This window comes from Felis catus, assembly GCF_018350175.1.
Source record: "Felis catus isolate Fca126 chromosome E1 unlocalized genomic scaffold, F.catus_Fca126_mat1.0 chrE1_random_Un_scaffold_88, whole genome shotgun sequence".
Lineage (NCBI taxonomy): Eukaryota > Metazoa > Chordata > Mammalia > Carnivora > Felidae > Felis > Felis catus.
Genome location: NW_025408520.1, coordinates 22,611 through 41,992, shown reverse-complemented (window position 1 = coordinate 41,992; position 19,382 = coordinate 22,611). Strand labels below are relative to the sequence as shown.

At 45.3% G+C, this 19,382-nt stretch overlaps 1 protein-coding gene across 18 annotated transcripts in view; it reads left to right on the top strand.

Annotated features, from left to right (window-relative positions):
- RDM1 (RAD52 motif containing 1) overlaps positions 1-16,795 on the top strand; it is a 35,423-nt gene extending 18,628 nt beyond the window's left edge. For 5 of the 18 annotated variants that reach the window (XM_045051590.1, XM_045051589.1, XM_045051586.1 and 2 more), the window contains 3 exons: positions 16,237-16,291; positions 16,371-16,513; positions 16,612-16,795. In XM_045051590.1, the coding sequence (XP_044907525.1) occupies positions 16,237-16,291; positions 16,371-16,513; positions 16,612-16,708 (295 nt within the window). In that variant the 3' untranslated portion in view covers positions 16,709-16,795. Of the gene's footprint in view, positions 1-3,051; positions 3,095-3,748; positions 3,833-5,183; positions 5,270-9,150; positions 9,335-13,526; positions 13,634-14,626; positions 14,677-16,236; positions 16,293-16,370; positions 16,514-16,611 lie in introns of those variants that run through there. The other 13 variants (XR_006593552.1, XR_006593551.1, XR_006593544.1 and 10 more) reach the window with 9 other exon arrangements.
- The last annotated feature ends 2,587 nt before the right edge of the window (positions 16,796-19,382 follow it).

Below are 19,382 nucleotides of genomic sequence, written 5' to 3'. Positions count from 1 at the left end.
TTATTAAGTTAGCTAACATACAGTGTGCTCTTGGCTTCAGGAGCAGATTCCTGTGATCGGTGTGGAAATTCTTATGCCACCATAAAAATAGATGTTTAAAATGATGGTTAAGGGGTTGGGGCTCCTGGGTGGCTCAGTTGGTTGGGCGTCTGACTTTGACTCGGGTCGTGATCTCACAGTTTGTGGGTTCGAGCCCCGTGTCGGGCTCTGTGCTGACAGCTCAGAGCCCGGAGCCTGTTTCAGATTCTGTCTCCCTCTCTCTCTGCCCCTCCCCCACTCATGCTCTGTCTCTGTCTCTCTCAAAAATAAATAAACATTAAAAAAATGATGGCTGGGGCGCCTGGGTGGCGCAGTCGGTTAAGCGTCCGACTTCAGCCAGGTCACGATCTCGCGGTCCGTGAGTTCGAGCCCCGCGTCAGGCTCTGGGCTGATGGCTCAGAGCCTGGAGCCTGTTTCTGATTCTGTGTCTCCTTCTCTCTCTGCCCCTCCCCCGTTCATGCTCTGTCTCTCTCTGTCCCAAAAATAAATAAACGTTGAAAAAAAAAAAAGATGGCTAAAGGGCACGTGGCTGTCTCAGTCATTAGAGTCTGCAACTCTTGATCTCAAGGTTGTAGGTTAGAGCCCCATGTTAGGTATAGAGATTACTTAAAAAAAAATGAAATCTTTAAAAATATAATGATGGTTAAGTGGTATAGTTAGAAATGTTTACACTAAACAAACATCAGAAATGCCTCTAACTTCGCTAATTACAGAATAAACATCTCTCCAGCCTCATTGTCAAAGAAGAAATGTTTGCATAGATCTCTGTACATTAGACATACAGAGATACTAATGTTCTTTGCTATGGAGGTTCAGTGTTTATTCTTTGCCCATGCCATCCAAAGCTGTGTATTTCATTAATCCTTTTTAAAGAATTTTTTTAATGTTTATTTATTTATTTATTTTTTTTTTTAATTTTTTTTTTTTTTTCAACGTTTATTTATTTTTGGGACAGAGAGAGACAGAGCATGAACGGGGGAGGGGCAGAGAGAGAGGGAGACACAGAATGGGAAACAGGCTCCAGGCTCTGAGCCATCAGCCCAGAACCTGACGCGGGGCTCGAACTCACGGACCGCGAGATCGTGACCTGGCTGAAGTCGGACGCCTAACCGACTGCGCCACCCAGGCGCCCCGATGTTTATTTATTTTTGAGAGAGACAGAGAGAGAGAGAGACAGCGTATGAGCAGTGTAGGCACAGAGAGAGAGGGAGACACAGAATCCGAAGCGGGCTTCAGTCTCTGAGCTGTTGGCCCAGAACCCGATGCGGGGCTCGAATTCATGAGCAGTGAGATCATGACCTGAACCGAACGAAGTCAGATGCTCAATCGACTAAGCCATCCAGGCGCCCCTCATTAATCCTTATTAATGATGTGCTTTAGAAAATAGATTCTTCTTGCAAATGTGGAAGGCTTAAGGGTAGTGAGTAAAAGGAATCTCATATGACACTGAAAAGAGTCCTTCAAATTATCAAACCTTCCAAGTCTTAGGAGACAACCACTTTGTATTGGTCTTCTTGGCTACCTCTGCCATCTGGGCTCCAAACGTTACAAACACAGTTTGGAGAAAAACAAAAGAGACAAACTGCGCAATGGATTGGGCCTTTCATTATTTCTACTATGAGGTACTTTGTAAGCCAATTATTTCATGTTAGGTGAAGTGTTCTCATTCATTCATTCAAAAAAAATGTGAATCAAAACCTAAAAAAGAATGTGACAGGCCCTATGCCCAGTACCATAGGCACGCAGATGGTGAAGACAGGCTTCCCACCCTTGTAGGAACTCATGATTTCACAGGGAAAATAAACAGAAGCTTAAACCATAACGCATAAGCACTGAATGGATGATGAAGCACTGACAGAGTGCAGAAGAGGGAGCCACAAAGTCATAAAACCACATTTCTTTTCCGTCATTTTGCTCCTTCTACTCTCTACCCAGCTGTTAATTTATTTTATAAATACTTGAGTTTGTTCTTTGTCCATGCATCAGTTTTAAACACAGTAGACAACGCAGATGAGCAAGACTAGTCCATACTTTCACGGAGTTTATGCCCAGAGGAAATGGAATGCCAGAATAACTATATTGAGAAGAAATTGGGGCACCTGACCGGCTGAGTCAGTAGAGCATGCGACTCTTGATCTCAGGGTCGTGAGTTGAAGCCCCAGGTTGGGCGTGGAGTCTACTTTAAACAATTCAAAGAAGGAGAAGAAGGAGGAGGAGGAGAGGGGGAGGGGAAGAAATGGATTTGGGCAATGAGAAGTATAAGTTGTTTTGGGAACATAGAAGAGGGGGGAAGACTTCAAGTTGGATCAGGGAAGTTACTAGAGAAATGCTGTTTGAACAGAACCTTGAATGGCTATGACGTGTCATCGGATAGACATCTTGGGAAGAATATGCTTGCAAAATAGAGTGAGTGAAAGGCAAAATGCAGGAGAAATTTCTTTGGTATCTGTAGAGTAGGAAACTAGAGCCAGATTTAGGATTTTGAAGGCCTTGGATAATATGCCAAGCTACCGTGTTATCACAGCAGTGCTCTAGGACAAACTTTAGACTGCACCAGGGTCACTTGGAGGCCTTGTCAGAACACAGGTTCCACCTCCACAGTTCCTGATTCACTCAGTCCAGAGTAGAGCTGAGAATTTGCATCTTGAGTAAGTTCCCAAGTGACTCTGATATTTGAGAACCACTCCTGGAGAATTAATCTGGTGACCGTGTGCAGTATAGATTAGAATGGGAGAGACCAGAGATGACAATGCCAGTCAGAAGACGGTGGTACCTATGTAGGTGGAAAGTGAGGGACTCAGCTGAAATCCATGGAAATAAGAGGGTCAACTATAATCAAGAGTGGGTGTTTCCAAATAAAAATCCAGTACCATGTTGTTTTTTTGTTGGCCCCACTTGCAACTGAAGCAGTTGATAAATTCATAGACCGTTTGGGCAATGTACAACCAAAAATAAATTTCTATTAATATGATAATATAATTCTGAGTTCGTTCAAAGTTAGGTATTCAGAAGGCTGTGTCAGATGCATTCCAGAAACTGTTGATTGTGATTTTAGGTAAGACTTACTTGATTGTCCTTGCAGTATATCAGTTTCAACGAGCCAATAAACTCATTTTGAAAAGTTAATTGGATGAAAACACTTCATATTCTTTTATTCACCAAATGCTTTCAAAGCAGTAGTCTCAAATTTGTTCTTTGTGGCATTTGTGAGAAAAATGACCACAAATATTTTTGTCCCCAGTATATAGATATACAGTGATTTACCTCTGTCCACACAGAAAGTGTTTGACCCAGTCTTCTTTCTTGATTGTTTGCTCATAACACAGAATACTATTGTGAGTATAAGCTTTGGGGGCACGTGTGTGGCTCAATCAGTTAAGCGTCCAATTGTTGATTTCAGCTCAGGTCGTGATCTCACGATTTGTGAGATTGAGCCCCATGTCGGGCTCTGTGCTGACAGCGTGGAGCTTGCTTGGGATTCTTTCCCTACCTCTCTCTCTGCCTCTCCCTGACTCTCACATGCCATGTGCTCTCTCTCTCTCAAAATTTAAAAAACAAAACAAAACAAAAAAAAAACTTTGAAGCTTTGGACGTCTGGTGTTGAATCTTAGCTCTGTCTCCTAGATTTCTTATGCAATTTTAGGTTTTATAGTCAGATTTGGAGTATTTAATCTCTCTAAGCTGCAATTTCTCTATCTGCCAAATAAAGGTAATCATTCAACTTACCTCATGGGGGATGAATTGTAAGAGCAAATGAGATGATGGAAAAGTTTAAAACTATCCCTGAAACATGGTAAGCAGAGAAAGTATGTTAACTTGTTATCATCGTCTTCCTGTTGGAGAATTTATTAGATTATGTTTTTGGAATCAATTCAGCTTCAGTTTTTGTTTTTGGCACTGACCTATTGGGTGAATATGATTCTTCTATTAGGGTCAGCTATATGTTTGTGAACCTTGAAAGTGGCCAGGCTATTGAATAGCATCGATTGTGTTCTCTATTGTGTTCTACAATGGTGTGAATGTTACAGGCTGTGCTCCAAGGGAATTTTATAATTAGTAGTGAGTCCCCAAACAATCGCCCCCACCCCCACCCCGCCCTCGCCGCTTCACAGTCTTGCAGGCTTAGAGACTAAGAAAGCCTAGCTAAGTTTCAGAGGCCTTATTTGCCCATAAGAGTTGACCCTGGATTGGTCTCAGGCTTCCAGCCTGGACAGCTCTTGCAGTGAAAGTTGACTTCCCTGGTCATCAGGTAGAATCTCCATTTGAGCTGTCAATTCTGAGTAACAACCTTTAAGAACCCAACTAAACCTTTGGGTTGCTGACCTCTCCCTAACATGCTATGGTATCCCTTGTACACGATCCAAATGTTGTAGCTGTACTTTGCCTTAAGGGGAATTGTATTGTCTATAAGGGACATGGGCCAGTTTCTGCCAATAAACTGTCCAAGCGCATTCTCTCCCTCCCCCTCCCCCTCTCTCCAAAGCATTGTTCATTGTATCTGGTGGGATTTTGTTTCCGGGGAGTAGACACTGGCCTTGTCTCTAATATGAAGTATCAGCTATAGTCCATGGTCTCGATTCCAGAACTCACACTGACCTCTACCTAATGCCTTACTGTCTAGTCATCTGATTTTGAACATTGTTGTTTCCATAGTTTTAACTTCCTGTGTCATTATTCCTTAGTTCCTATCTCTTAAGATGATAGCGTTTTTGAACCACACAGTTGTTAACTTCATGTGTATTTTTTCACACATAGTTATGATTAAAAACTGAAGTGTGAGATGAGAAAACTTCTAGGAAAATGCTTTTATTTTCTGCTTTTATAAATAAAAAGAATGTCTAGTTATTGGGTGCTATCATTGTATACAGCTAGTTTTAGAACAAGGAAAATTCTGAATTGATCTTGTTAACTTTATTGATTTTTTAAATGTTTATTTTTGAGAGAGTAAGCAGGGGAGAGGCAGAGAGAGGGGGACAGAGGATCTGAAGTGTGCTCTGGTGCTTACAGCAGAGACCCCGGTATGGGGCTTGAACTCATGAACCATGAGATCATGACCTAAGCTGAAGTCAGACGCTTAACTGACTGAGCCATCCAGGCGCCCTCTTTTTTTTTTTTTTTTCCAATCCTTATTCACTTTATTTCAGAAAGTGGTAAAATAGCTGTGGAATACAGACCCTGTGAAGAGATCACAGATGCCAGTACTGAAGACGAGCTAAAGGATTTAATTCAAGTATGTGGAGATTAAAGTTCAGGGGTGACATAGCCACTGTAGCCATAATGTAAAGCAACCAGCAGAATTTGGAAGACTTTAGTATTAGCTCTATCATCCTTTGGGAAATGTGAAACTCAGAAACTGCTTTTGACTGCAGGGGATTTCTGGGGCTTTTCCTGAAGTCCTGACCCTTGGCTCTGACCCCTTATTTGAAATTTGGAGAGCAAATTTCATCAGAGCACTCCCACAGTTGTGGACATAGGAGAGGACACAAGCCTTTTAGAGCTCCCCTCAAACAGAATCTCAAGGATTTGGGAATAGAGTCACTATGGCCTTAAATGTGATTATACTACAGCGTTTGAAACCATTATGCCATTCAAATAGGATGTGTCAACCAGATGTCGGCTTCTCATATATATCTTGCATGAATATCTTGCTGAAGAACTTTTCTGTAAATCACTCACATGGATGCCCTGAATTAGGGATTAAGTTGCCAAAATAATTTTTTTTTTTTTTAATATATGAAATTCATTGTCAAATTGGTTTCCATACAACACCCAGTGCTCATCCCAAAAAGTGTCCTCCTCAATACCCATCACCCCCCCCTCCCACCCCCCATCAACCCTCAGTTTGTTCTCAGTTTTTGACAGTCTCTTATACTTTGACTCTCTCCCACTCTAACCTCTTTTTTTTTTTTTCCTTCCCCTCCCCCATGGGTTTCTGTTAAGTTTCTCAGGATCCACATAAGAGTGAAACCATATAGTATCTGTCTTTCTCTGTATGGCTTATTTCACTTAGCATCACACTCTCCAGTTCCATCCACGTTGCTACAAAAGGCCATATTTCATTTTTTCTCATTGTCACGTAGTATTCCATTGTGTATATAAACCACAATTTCTGTATCCATTCATCAGTTGATGGACATTTAGGCTCTTTCCATAATTTGGCTATTGTTGAGAGTGCTGCTATAAACATTGGGGTACAAGTGGCCCTGTGCATCAGTACTCCTGTATCCCTTGGATAAATTCCTAGCAGTGCTATTGCTGGGTCATAGGGTAGGTCTATTTTTAATTTTCTGAGGAACCTCCACACTGCTTTCCAGAGCGGCTGCCCCAATTTGCATTCCCACCAACAGTGCAAGAGGGTTCCCGTTTCTCCACATCCTCTCCAGCATCTATAGTCTCCTGATTTGTTCATTTTGGCCACTCTGACTGGTGTGAGGTGATATCTGAGTGTGGTTTTGATTTGTATTTCCCTGATAAGGAGCGACGTTGAACATCTTTTCATGTGCCTGTTGGCCATCCGGATGTCTTCTTTAGAGAAGTGTCTATTCATGTTTTCTACCCATTTCTTCACTGGGTTATTTGTTTTTCAGGTGTGGAGTTTGGTGAGCTCTTTATAGATTTTGGATACTAGCCCTTTGTCCGATATGTCATTTGCAAATATCTTTTCCCATTCCGTTGGTTGCCTTTTAGTTTTGTTGGTTGTTTCCTTTGCTGTGCAGAAGCTTTTTATCTTCATAAGGTCCCAGTAATTCACGTTTGCTTTTAATTCCCTTGCCTTTGGGGATGTGTCGAGTAAGAGATTGCTACGGCTGAGGTCAGAGAGGTCTTTTCCTGCTTTCTCCTCTAAGGTTTTGATGGTTTCCTGTCTCACATTCAGGTCCTTTACCCATTTTGAGTTTATTTTTGTGAATGTTGTGAGAAAGTGGTCTAGTTTCAACCTTCTGCATGTTGCTGTCCAGTTCTCCCAGCACCATTTGTTAAAGAGACTGTCTTTTTTCCATTGGATGTTCTTTCCTGCTTTGTGAAAGATGAGTTGGCCATACAAAGATTACAGCTTTGTAGTAGAGGCTACAGTCTGGGATTGTGATGCCTCCTGCTTTGGTCTTCTTCTTCAAAATTACTTTGGCTATTCAGGGCCTTTTGTGGTTCCATATGAATTTTAGGATTGCTTGTTCTAGTTTCGAGAAGAATGCTGGTGCAATTTGGATTGGGATTGCATTGAATGTGTAGATAGCTTTGGGTAGTATTGACATTTTGACAATATTTATTCTTCCAATCCATGAGCAGGGAATGTCTTTCCATTTCTTTAAATCTTCTTCAATTACCTTCATAAGTTTCCTATAGTTTTCAGCATACAGATCTTTTACATCTTTGGTTAGATTTATTCCTAGGTATTTTATGCTTCTTGGTGCAATTGTGAATGGGATCAGTTTCTTTATTTGTCTCTCTGTTGCTTCATTGTTAGTGTATAAGAATGCAACTGATTTCCGTACATTGATTTTGTATCCTGCAACTTTGCTGAATTCATGTATCGGTTCTAGCAGACTTTTGGTGGAGTCTATCGGATTTTCTTTTGGCTTCCAGTAGCATGATAAATAGTTCTCCATCCCCTCACTCTCAATCTAAAGGTGTCCTCAGGTCTAAAATGAGTCTCTTGTAGACAGCAAATAGATGGGTCTTGTTGTTTTATCCATTCTGATACCCTATGTCTTTTGGTTGGCGCATTTAATCCATTTACATTCAGTGTTATTATAGAAAGATACGGGTTTAGAGTCATTGTGATGTCTGTATGTTTTATGCTTGTAGCGATGTCTCTGGTACTTTGTCTCACAGGGTCCCCCTTAGGATCTCTTGTAGGGCTGGTTTAGTGGTGACAAATTCCTTCAGTTTTTGTTTGTTTGGGAAGGCCTTTATCTCTCCTTCTATTCTAAATGACAGACTTGCTGGATAAAGGATTCTCGGCTGCATATTTTTTCTGTTTAGCACATTGAAGATCTCGTCCCAATTCTTTCTGGCCTGCCAAGTTTCAAAAGAGAGATCAGTCACGAGTCTTATAGGTCTCCCTTTATATGTGAGGGCACGTTTATCCCTTGCTGCTTTCAGAATTTTCTCTTTATCCTTGTATTTTGCCAGTTTCACTATGATATGTCATGCAGAAGATCGATTCAAGTTATGTCTGACGGGAGTTCTCTGTGCCTCTTGGATTTCAATGCCTTTTTCCTTCCCCAGTTCAGGGAAGTTCTCAGCTATAATTTCTTCAAGTACCCCTTCAGCACCTTGCCCTCTCTCTTCCTCCTCTGGGATACCAATTATGCGTATTTCTTTTTGTGTATCACTTAGTTCTCTAATTTTCCCCTCATACTCCTGGATTTTTTTATCTCTCTTTCTCTCAGCTTCCTCTTTTTCCATAACTTTATCTTCTAGTTCACCTATTCTCTCCTCTGCCTCTTCAATCCAGGCTGGCGTCGTTTCCATTTTGTTTTGCATTTCGTTTAAAGCGCTTTTCAGCTCCTCGTGACTGTTCCTTAGTCCCTTGATCTCTGTAGCAAGACATTCTCTGCTCTCCTCTATACTGTTTTCAAGCCCAGCGATTAATTTTATGACTATTACTCTAAATTCAGTTTCTGTAACATTATTTAAATCCTTTTTGATCAGTTCATTAGCTGTTGTTATTTCCTGGAGATTCTTCTGAGGGGAATTCTTCCGCTTGGTCATTTTGGATAGTCCCTGGAGTGGTGAGGAGCTGCAGGGCACTTCCCCTGTGCTGTGGTGTATAAGTGGAGTTGGTGGGCGGGGCCGCAGTCCGACCTGATGTCTGCCCCCAGCCCACACTGGGGCCACAGTCAGACTGGTGTGTGCCTTCTCTTCCCCTCTCCTAGGGGCGGGATTCACTGTGGGGTGGTGTGGCCCATCTGGGCTACTTGCACACGGCCAGGCTTGTGATGCTGGGGATCTAGCGTATTAGCTGGGGTGGGTAGGCAAGGTGCATGGGGGCAGGAGGGGCAGGCTTAGCTCACTTTTCCTTAGGTGATCCACTTCAGGAGGGGCCCCTCTTCCGTGGGCCTCTCGTCTGCGCTTGGCTCCGGAGACTCCGTTCTGCTAATCCTCTGACAGTTTTCTGTTTATTTACGCAGATGTAGTTGGGATCTAAGTGATTAGGTCCCAAGTTTAAACGTCAAATCTTTCCAAAGAAATTGGAAACTGCCCAACAGCAGGAGAAGAGCTTAGACGAGGTTGAGAGTGTGGGGAAAAAGTTCCTGAGAGTGAACAAGGTCATGAAGGGCCCAAAGGGCATACGGAAAAGGCACATAAAAGAACTGAGACGTCAGAACATCCAGAGGAAACAGAACGGCCAGACGTCTGTGGAGAACATGGCCAAGGAAAGAAGGCTCAGGGAGCCATCGCCAGGGGAGCTTCACGTGGCGCACAGGCCCAGCAAATTAGTGGGAAGCTCCTTCAATACAGAGCCTTCGTTCATAGATGAGCAAAGGCAGGGGTCCATTCTTTCATGAAGCAATACTCTTTGGGCAGGCCTTCTGCCACCCCCGCTCCCAAGGAAAGAAGGCTCAGGAGACCATCGCCAGGGGAGCTTCACTTGGCGCACAGGCCCAGCAAATTAGTGGGAAGCTCCTTCAAGACAGAGCCTTCATCCGTAGATGAGCAGAAGGCAGCGGTCTCTTCTTTCATGAAGCAATACTTTTTGGATAGGCCTTATGCGACCCGCGCTCCCAAGGAAAGAAGGCTCAGGAGACCGTCGCCAGAAGAGCTTCACGTGGCGCACAGGCCCAGCAAACTAGTGGGAAGCTCCTTCAATACAGAGACTTCGTTCATAGATGAGCAGAAGGCAGCGGTCTCCTTTCATGAAGCAATACTCTTTGGACAGGATTCTGCCACCCACGCTCCCAAGAAAAGAAGGCTCAGGAGACCATCGCCAGGGGAGTTTCATGTGGCGCATAGGCCAGCAAATAAGTGGGAAGCTCCTTCAATACAGAGCCTTCGTTCGTAGATGAACACAAGGCAGTGGTCTCTTCTTCATGAAGCAATACTCTTTTGACAGGCCTTCTGCCACCCCCGCTCCCAAGGAAAGAAGGCTCAGGAGACCATCGCCACGGGAGCTTCACGTGGCGCACAGGCCCAGCAAATTAGTGGGAAGCTCCTTCAAGACAGAGCCTTCATTCATAGATGAGCACAAATCAGCGGTCCATTCTTTCATGAAGCAATACTTTTTGGATAGGCCTTCTGCCACATGTGCTCCCAAGGAAAGAAGGCTCAGGAGACCATCGCCAGGGGAGCTTCACGTGGCGCATAGTCCCAGCAAATTAGTGGGAAGCTCCTTCATTACAGAGCCTTCGTTCATAGATGAGCACAAGGCAGCGGTCTCTTCTTTCATGAAGCAATACTTTTTGGATAGGCTTTCTTCCACCCGCGCTCCCAAGAAAAGAAGGCTCAGGAGACCATCCCCAGGGGAGCTTCACGTGGCGCACAGGCCCAGCAAATTAGTGGGAAGCTCCTTCAATACTGGGTCTTCGTTCATAGATGAGCACAAGTTAGCGGTCCATTCTTTCATGAAGCAATACTTTTTGGATAGGCCTTCTGCCACACCCGCTCCCAAGGAAAGAAGGCTCAGGAGACCATCCCCAGGGGAGCTTCACGTGGCGCACAGGCCCAGCAAATTAGTGGGAAGCTCCTTCAATACAGAGCCTTCTGAGCACAAGGCAGCGGTCCATTCTTTCATGAAGCAATACTTTTTGCGCAGGCCTTCTGCCACCCCCGCTCCAGGAAAGAAGACTCCGGAGACCATCGCCAGGGGAGCTTCACGTGGCGCACAGGCCCAGCAAACTAGTGGGAAGCTCCTTCAATACCGAGCCTTCGTTCGTAGATGAGCAGAAGGCAGCGGTCTCTTCTTTCATGAAGCAATACTTTTTGGATAGACCTTCTGCCACACCCGCTCCCAAGGAAAGAAGGGTCATGAGACAATCCCCAGGGGAGCGTCACGTGGTGCATAGGCCCAGCAAATTAGTGGGAAGCTCCTTCAATACAGAGCCTTCGTTCGTAGATGAGCACGAGGCAGCGGTCTCTTCTTTCATGAAGCAATACTTTTTGGACAGGCCTTCTGCCACCCCCGCTCCCAAGAAAAGAAGGCTCAGGAGACCATCGCCAAGGGAGCTTCACGTGGCGCATAGGCCAGCAAATTAGTGGGAAGCTCCTTCAATACAGAGCCTTCGTTCATAGATGAGCACAAGGCAGCGGTCCATTCTTTCACGAAGCAATAGTCTTTGGACAGGCCTTCTGCCACCCCCGCTCCCAAGGAAAGAAGGCTCAGGAGACCATCGCCAGGGGAGCTTCACGTGGTGCACAGGCCCAGCAAATTAGTGGGAAGCTCCTTCAATACAGAGCCTTCATAGATGAGCACAAGACAGCGGTCTCTTCTTTCATGAAGCAATACTTTTTGGACAGGCCTTCTGCCACCCCCGCTGCCAAGAAAAGAAGGCTCAGGAGACCATCGCCAGGGGAGTTTCATGTGGCGCATAGGCCAGCAAATTAGTGGGAAGCTCCTTCAAGACAGAGCCTTCGATCGTAGATGAGCACAAGGCAGTGGTCTCTTCTTTCATGAAGCAATACTCTTTGGACAGGTTTCTGCCACCCGCGCTCCCAAGAAAAGAAGGCTCAGGAGACCATTCCCAGGGGAGCTTCACATGGTGCACAGGCTCAGAAAATTAGTGGGAAGCTCCTTCAATACAAAGCCTTCGTTCATAGATGAGCACAAGGCAGCGGTCCATTCTTTCATGAAGCAATACTTTTTAAATAGGCCTTCTGCCACCCCCGCTCCCAAGGAAAGAAGGCTCAGGAGACCATCCCTAGGGGAGCTTCACGTGGCGCATAGGCCCAGCAAATTAGTGGGAAGCTCCTTCAATACAGAGCCTTCGTTCATAGATGAGCACAAGGCAGCGGTCCATTCTTTCATGAAGCAATACTCTTTGGACAGGCCTTCTGCCACCCACACTCCCAAGGAAAGAAGGCTCAGGAGACCATCCCCAGTGGAGCTTCACGTGGCGCATAGGCCAGCAAATTAGTGGGAAGCTCCTTCAATACAGAGCCTTCGTTCATAGATGAGCACAAGGCAGTGGTCTCTTCTTTCATGAAGCAATACTCTTTGGGCAGGCCTTCTGCCACCCCCGCTCCAAAATCCCCACCTGACGTGAAAAAAAAAAATCAAAAGACTTCATATACAGCGTTTTTGTTTCAGAAGATGCAAATGCTAGAGTTAGAAATAGGAAGGCTTTCTGACCAGCCTCACAGCCCAGAAAAACACACCGCTTTCATCAAAGTCGCTCCCGTGTGGTCCACAGAACACCCAAGGCCAAACTGAATCGAAAGTCCAGAAAGGAAAGTTCACTCAGTAATAGACAGCTGCTTGCAAAGAGGCCTCCATCCTCTGCAGTCAGGAGCCTCGTAAATTCCCCTTCACGAGAGGATTTTTCATCTCCGGGAGAACTGAGTCCTCAGAAAAATCCTTTTCCAGAATTATTTGCTCCTTCAGGAACTTACAGAGAAAACACTACTGCAGAGAACACTACTGCCCAAAATGTTTCTGACGAAAATATTTCTACAGGAAACACTACTGTGCCAGAACAAACCCTCCCTGAATTCACAAACCGTAAGAATCTTTCCACTGCTAATTCTACTGTTACTGCAGACAACTCTACGCCGACCGTTAAACAAACCAATGATACACAATGGGAATACCACAATGCGGGCACTGGCTTGCCCCCAAAAGCCACAGGCTTCACTGTGTCAAAGCTCTCGTCCTCAGGTGATCTGTTTGAAATTCAGTTAAACCAGCAGCTACAGTCCCTCATCCCCAACAATGACGCGAGAAGCCTCATTTCTCATGTTATCCGGACTTTGAAAATGGACTGCTCTGAGACCCACGTGCAGCTGGCCTGTGCCAAGCTCATCTCCAGAACAGGCCTCCTGATGAAGCTTCTCAGCGAGCAGCGAGAAGTAAAGGTGTCCAAGGCAGAGTGGGATACGGACCAATGGGAAAATGCGAATTATATCAATGAGAGCACAGAAGTCCAGAGTGAACAGAGAGGGCAGGAGTCAAGGGAGGTGAGGATAAATCCCAAAATGTGGGGTCTCGACATTTAGGTGGTTTAGGAAATGGACCCAAGCACAAGGACCAGGGGCTCCTGGTCCGGGTCTTGGCCACATAATTTGGGCTAAGGCAGTGATCTGCCACTTTGCTCATTTAGGAAACAGTGCCGCTGTTCCCAGAGTAGACAAAAAGAGGACCTAACATACAAGATACATAAATTCTTGAAGAAAATGCTAATGATTAACATTACATATCACATTAGATTTGGTATATTCCTTAAGAGCCTAGAAGCGATTCATCGGAAAGAATGGGGTTTTAGAGTCGTTAAAGAATAGTTAACTTTCATCCTATCTCTGTTTCCTAAAAAAAATGTGCTTTCCCTTTTTTTTAGCTCACAAAAGTTCCAGGCTATGGCTATACCAACAAACTCATCTTGGCAATATCTGTGACTGGTAGTAGTTTGTGACGGTTTTGATCCTAGTTTTCTGTCTCATTGAGGTAAGGAGAACAATTAATTCCGATTCCCAGACTATATTCCTTCTTTATAATAGATTCAGAACCCACAAACTGAAAATCAAAGCCACTTTCCCACCTATCACGACTTGATATCCCTCTTCAGTCTGGAGGACTGAGATATGCTTTGTCCTTTTATTGCAAAGTATATTCCAGGGATTTTAAAAGGAACCCCACTGCCGGGAGACATCTGTGGATTGTAACCAAGATAACAAGCCATTAGCTTGTTCTGAGACATTAGGTCTAAGAAGGCCACAGTTGACACGATAGTAAAATTTCTTCAACTCAAAAAAAGTATGTCGATTCGATGCACTCACCAGTCATCCTCCTACTACCACTGATTTCTTTCCTCGTTGGCTAAAATGATGAGAGAGAAATAGTCTTCACCTCCACGGAGCCATCAGTCATCTTGGAAGAAAGGGCATGGCTTAGAGATAAAAGTGTCATCTTGTTGATTAATTAGATGTACCTACAGCTCTCTCCTCCACTTTGCAAGGCATTGTGTAAACAGGTTCAGTTAAAACCCTGCAGCTAAAATCCTGCATCAGGCTACTCAAAGCTTGTCATAATTACAGTTGCCTATTCCTGGAGCTTGCCTGTTTACCTTTTATTCAATTATGTATGAATTGAATACATATTCAATATATTTATTCAAATATACATCCTACTCTTGTCCTTGACTTTAAAACAGTGCTGCCGTTTAGGTTTCTGGTAGACACTTTTCTTTTCCTCCTCCCAAGAATTTTTATTAGGAATTATCTGATGACTGTGATCGGAGACAGTCAGTAAAATGTATTACGAGCTGCACACAAGTTAGGTGTTATTGAAAAGTCAAAGGACTATTAAACAAATTCCTGTCCTAGGAAAAGTTATCCTCTCACTGGGTAGAGAAGACCTAACATGCAAAGGAATGAATAAAGATTTGGAGGGAGTGGTTATTGTGATGGGTAACTGTGATCATGTTTTCCTCCAAAACAGAGTTGTTATCATAGAGCAGCAGCCAAGGAAGGTAAAGAAGGAAGCTCAAGGTAAATATTAGTCTGGCAATCGTTAAAGTAGAATTTTAGAACTAGATTTTCAAACTCATTTATTTCAATCCCCTTGTTTTACAGCCAGGAAATCACCAAAGGCAGAAAGGATACATATTTGGCCTAATGCTTTGCCTGGATCCAGCAAAGTTAGCTGCCCAGCCAAACCCGAGTTAGAATGGGGCTGGCACAGAGCACCTGCTCACTAGACCTTTAAAGAAAGATCTTGGGGGGGGGGGGCGGGGGTGGAAATGTTCAGACCCGTTCCTGCTGGCGGTGGGCATCGGGCCTGGCCACAGACCTTCTCAGAGGCTCTGGAGAAGGGATAGGGAGGGCCAAAAGTCGTGGGGTGAAGGGGCTAGTCTTCAAGCATGATGGAAGGTGGAATACATGAGTCCCTCCCATAAAGTGGGGGGGGGGGGACTTCCTTCTTCCTCCTTCTGGTTTTCGAGGCCCCGCTCTCCATTCCCTTTATCCAGACCCAATAGAATTTGAACTGGGAGAGGCCTTAGATAATCATTTATCTCTTCCTTTTATAATAATGAGATGGAGAAGGAGAAAAGGAAGATGTCTTGCCGGACGGTTGTATCACTAGTACCACTAGAACCAGAAAGAAGATGGTTCCTTTCCAGTTGGGCACGTCTCTGACTACACTGGTCTTGGGCTGTGAACTGCATTTTATGTCACAACTCAGTGCACACGTACCGTATAGACATAAGTACCTTCTAAAACAAACTTACCATACACTCTGATTCTTTCTGTTCTGTTTTTTTTAAGTTTGTTATTTATTTGGGGGGGGGGGTGGAGCAGAGATAGAGAGAGACAGACAGACAGACAGACAGAGAGAATCCCAAGCAGGTTCTACACTATCAGCACAGAGCCAGACACAGGGCTCAATGTCACAATCTGTGAGATCATCACTTGAGGCAAAATCAAGACTTGGGCTGCTCACCTGACTGAGCCACCCAGGTACCCCCTATTCCGTTTGTATTCAAAAAGAGTATTTTGTGTTTTAGCGCTAGCCGTGCGTGTGTTTTAAGGTGATTTCACGACTCACTCCCTCATCTGCCTGCAGTGTGAAAGTCAGTGAGCTAGATAACTGCTGGTTGGACTCAGGCATTCACTCGGTGCGATTCATCTCGTAAGCTAAAGCAGCTAGGAAAATAGAAACACCTCCCCACCCGCCAGCAAATGATGCCTGGGAGGCTAAGCCTGGCGGGGACTGATGTAAAATGCTTCTGGAGAGAGTTAGGTGCTTCTGCCGTGTGGTCACCCAGTTTGTTGACTGCACAAGGGCACTTGGCCAAGGGCCAGAAGGTGAGCAGGGTGGAAATCCTGCCTATACTTCATGTCAAGTTACATACAAAGGTCTCCCAGGGACACTGTGGGGCCATTATGGACAGACACAGGAAAATTCTGAAAGCCCAGCATGTATGGAATTATTTCTGAGATCCCAGGTCTGTGTTGATTTTGCTTGCTAATAAGACTGGAGAAATACATTGTGAGAGGCATGGAAAATGGTACGAATCACTAATTGTCTGTGTGTGTGTTTCCTTCAAGGGGCTTCTTTGGATCTCTGCCGCGTAAGAGACGCTCAAAGGAAAGTGACAATCAGGTAAATCTGAGGAGGATAAAGTACCGTGGCTGGAGAAGGCAGGGGAAACAGGCCTAACATTGTCCTTTCTGTTTTCTAGGAGGGCTTTTTGTGGAGAAGGCGGCCACTTTGGCTTAGGGACATGTACAGACCTCTCAGTGTCACACGCAAGAAACACATGCAACAGACGCTACACGACAAGGATTCTTCTGATGAAGATGAGATTTTCCATATGGAACTAGGGTACGTGATTGGGGAAGATTTTCTCTAAAATGGTTGAATTGTTGAGTTGAATTGTTCCTTTCGAGAGTCAAGCCTTGGCATTCTTCTCCTTTTCCCAGGGAGGCTGGCAAAGCCACAGTAGAGAAGGCCACAGATTCCACTACTGAAGAGCTGGGGGACGAGAGTGAGACACTATGTGAGGTTGTCACAGTGTGAACACCGTCCTGCCTCAGGCCACCTACAAAGTTTACTTTCCGATACTGGCTTCTCAGCATTGCTTATAAAATACTTGTTTTTCTCCTATTGAAATGTCTAAATCCATAACCAATTCTAGCCACATGGTAAGGAACTAAAACGTAAACAGTTCGATATTTATCTACAGACAACAGGGGCCACAGGCGAGAGAAGCAGGACTGAAGCCAGGGTCCCTCGTGGTAGCCAGTATTTCCACAAGACACAGTCTGGGCCAAGTAGGGTGACTGGGCGTCTCTCCCTCATTTCCCTGATACAGTCAGTCTCTGGAAACTGGAGAACGTATCTTCAAGGGGCTTAGACTATTAAGTGAATTAACAGCTTATTCTGGTGCTCTCTCCCCTGGCTCACCAAATACCAGTTATTCACAACGCGCTTGACCCCTGCCCATAGAGGATCATCTCTTTCTGGCCCCTCCGTAAGGTCTTTGGGGTTGCCAGAATATTTGGATCGCTGAGCCTACCTCCACTGTCGGGCTGAGGCCTGTCTTTCTTCCCAAGAGCTCGAACTCAGACACAAAATGTGTAGCTGGAAGTAGGGTGTTCCTCAACCTTACAAGCTAGTAGAGAATTCCCAGTGGGTTCTTTGTTTGGTTTCTTTAAAAAAAAAAAAAAGTCCCCACCCTCAGAGAGCTAGCAGGGAGATGCTGGAGGGTTAGAGTAAAGAATGTGTGAGAGCAGTAATTACCCAGGACTGCCCTGCTCAGGCCTTTATTTCAGAAAACTTATTGGTGGGGGCACTTACTGGTCACCTGTACCACACTAGCCTCTGCTGACCCCACTGAGGGTCGGATGCGTGCGGCTGGGCTCTCTCCAGTTCAGCCCAGCACCACACCGACCACTGCTTTCCTACCCAGCTCGGATCAGGGCTGCGCGATTCCAAGAGATAATGCAGCACAACGTGCAGAAGACGCAAACATCCCTCCACTTCTGCAGAGGAGGGTGTTAACCAGTCACATTTGGGATGTTGGGAGGAGTCGGGGTGCCTGGGTGGCTCCGTCCCTTGAGCATCCAACTTTGGCTCAGGTCATGACCTCATGGTGTGGGAGTTTGAGCCCTGCATTGGGCTCTCTGCTGTCAGCACAGAGCCCACTTCAGATCCTCTGTCCCTCCCCCCAGCTCACACACTGTCTCTCAAAAATAGATAAACATTAAAAATAATGAAGTCATCTATACTTTCTGAGTAAATGAATGACAGATTTTAGAAAAAGGACGTCAGAGTCAAAATACAGTAGTGAATCAAAGAAATCCTGAATGAACAAGGTTTGATAATCTCTTTTTTTAATGTCTGTTTATTTTGAAAGAGAGCAAGGGGGGAGGGGCAGAGAGAGAGGGAAAGAGCCCCAAGCGGGCTCCGTGCTCAGTGTGGAACCCGATGCGAGGGACTCGATCTTACGACCGTGAGATCACAGCCTGAGCTGAAATCAAGAGTCGGATGCTTAACCGACTGAGCCACCCAGGCGCCCCTGACAATCTCTTTAGATGCCCCCAAAAAAATGCTGGTGGCTTAGCGATAGGTGATGGAATATGGCACCAACCGCTCGCTGGCCACCAACAGAGTCCCCCGAGGGGACAGTAGGACTGGGGCACAGCCCAGCAGGTTTGGCAGGGTTGGTAGGAACGGTTCCAAGCGGAGTGATTGGCCCATCAGTGCCTCTTCGGCTCTATTAGTTTGCTGCTGCTGGGCAAGGACACCTGTTCTCCTGGTGCCTGCTCCCCTTCCCCCAGCGTTTTAGTGAGAATGGCCACCAAGTGTCTGTCTCTGTGTGGTGACTTCAGTGAGCCAACAAATAACTGTGTTGAAAGCACGAGACTAGAGAGTAACAGTAATTGGAAGCAGCAGCAGCAGCTAGGTCACTATTTGCTTACTTGGTGTCAAGGCCTGGGTTGGGCGTGTTGCAGTCTTAATTTCGCCCAACAGTCTGTGAAAACATACTTTATTATCCCCATCTGGCAGATAAGGGGACAGGGCTTAAAGGATGTAGGTGACCTGTTCAGGTGCCCAAAGCCGCAATTCCAAAACTGCCAGGTAGGGGTTTAATCCAGGCCTGTTAACTCCAAAGCCTGCTGACGGTTATACTGCCCTGCTGCAGGGTGCAGGGGTGCAGAGACGTCTAAGCCATGGTTACCATCAAAGAATCAATAATTAGAACGATGAGGATGGTGGCAGCTACTGTTTGTTGAGCACCTGCTTTGAGCCAGGCGCAGTACCAGGCCCTGTAGTCACTCTTAGGTCACAAGGGCAGAAACTCCTCATGCCAGCTCAAACTCCTTAATGAGCTGGGTGGAGCGGGGGCTGGTGGTGACTTTTTGAATAAGAGAGGTGGACACAGAGACAGAGCTGACGAGAAACCAAGAAGACCCATCTGTGCATAGTTGGGCTTCCCGAAGCGTGGGCCGGGATTCCAGGCAACTCCATTCTCCTATTTTGGAATATTTCCATTAGCGCAAATGTGGTTCATAAAGTGAAGCTTAGAAAAATGTTGTTTCTATAACACTACCTCAAATTTGCACAATACTTATCAGTCTCAAATGCTACCCTGCCATATTTCTTTTAATTTTTTTAATGTTTATTTTTGAGAGAAAGGGAGAGAGAGCATGCGGGCAGAGAGAGAGGGAGACGCAGAATGTGAAGCAGG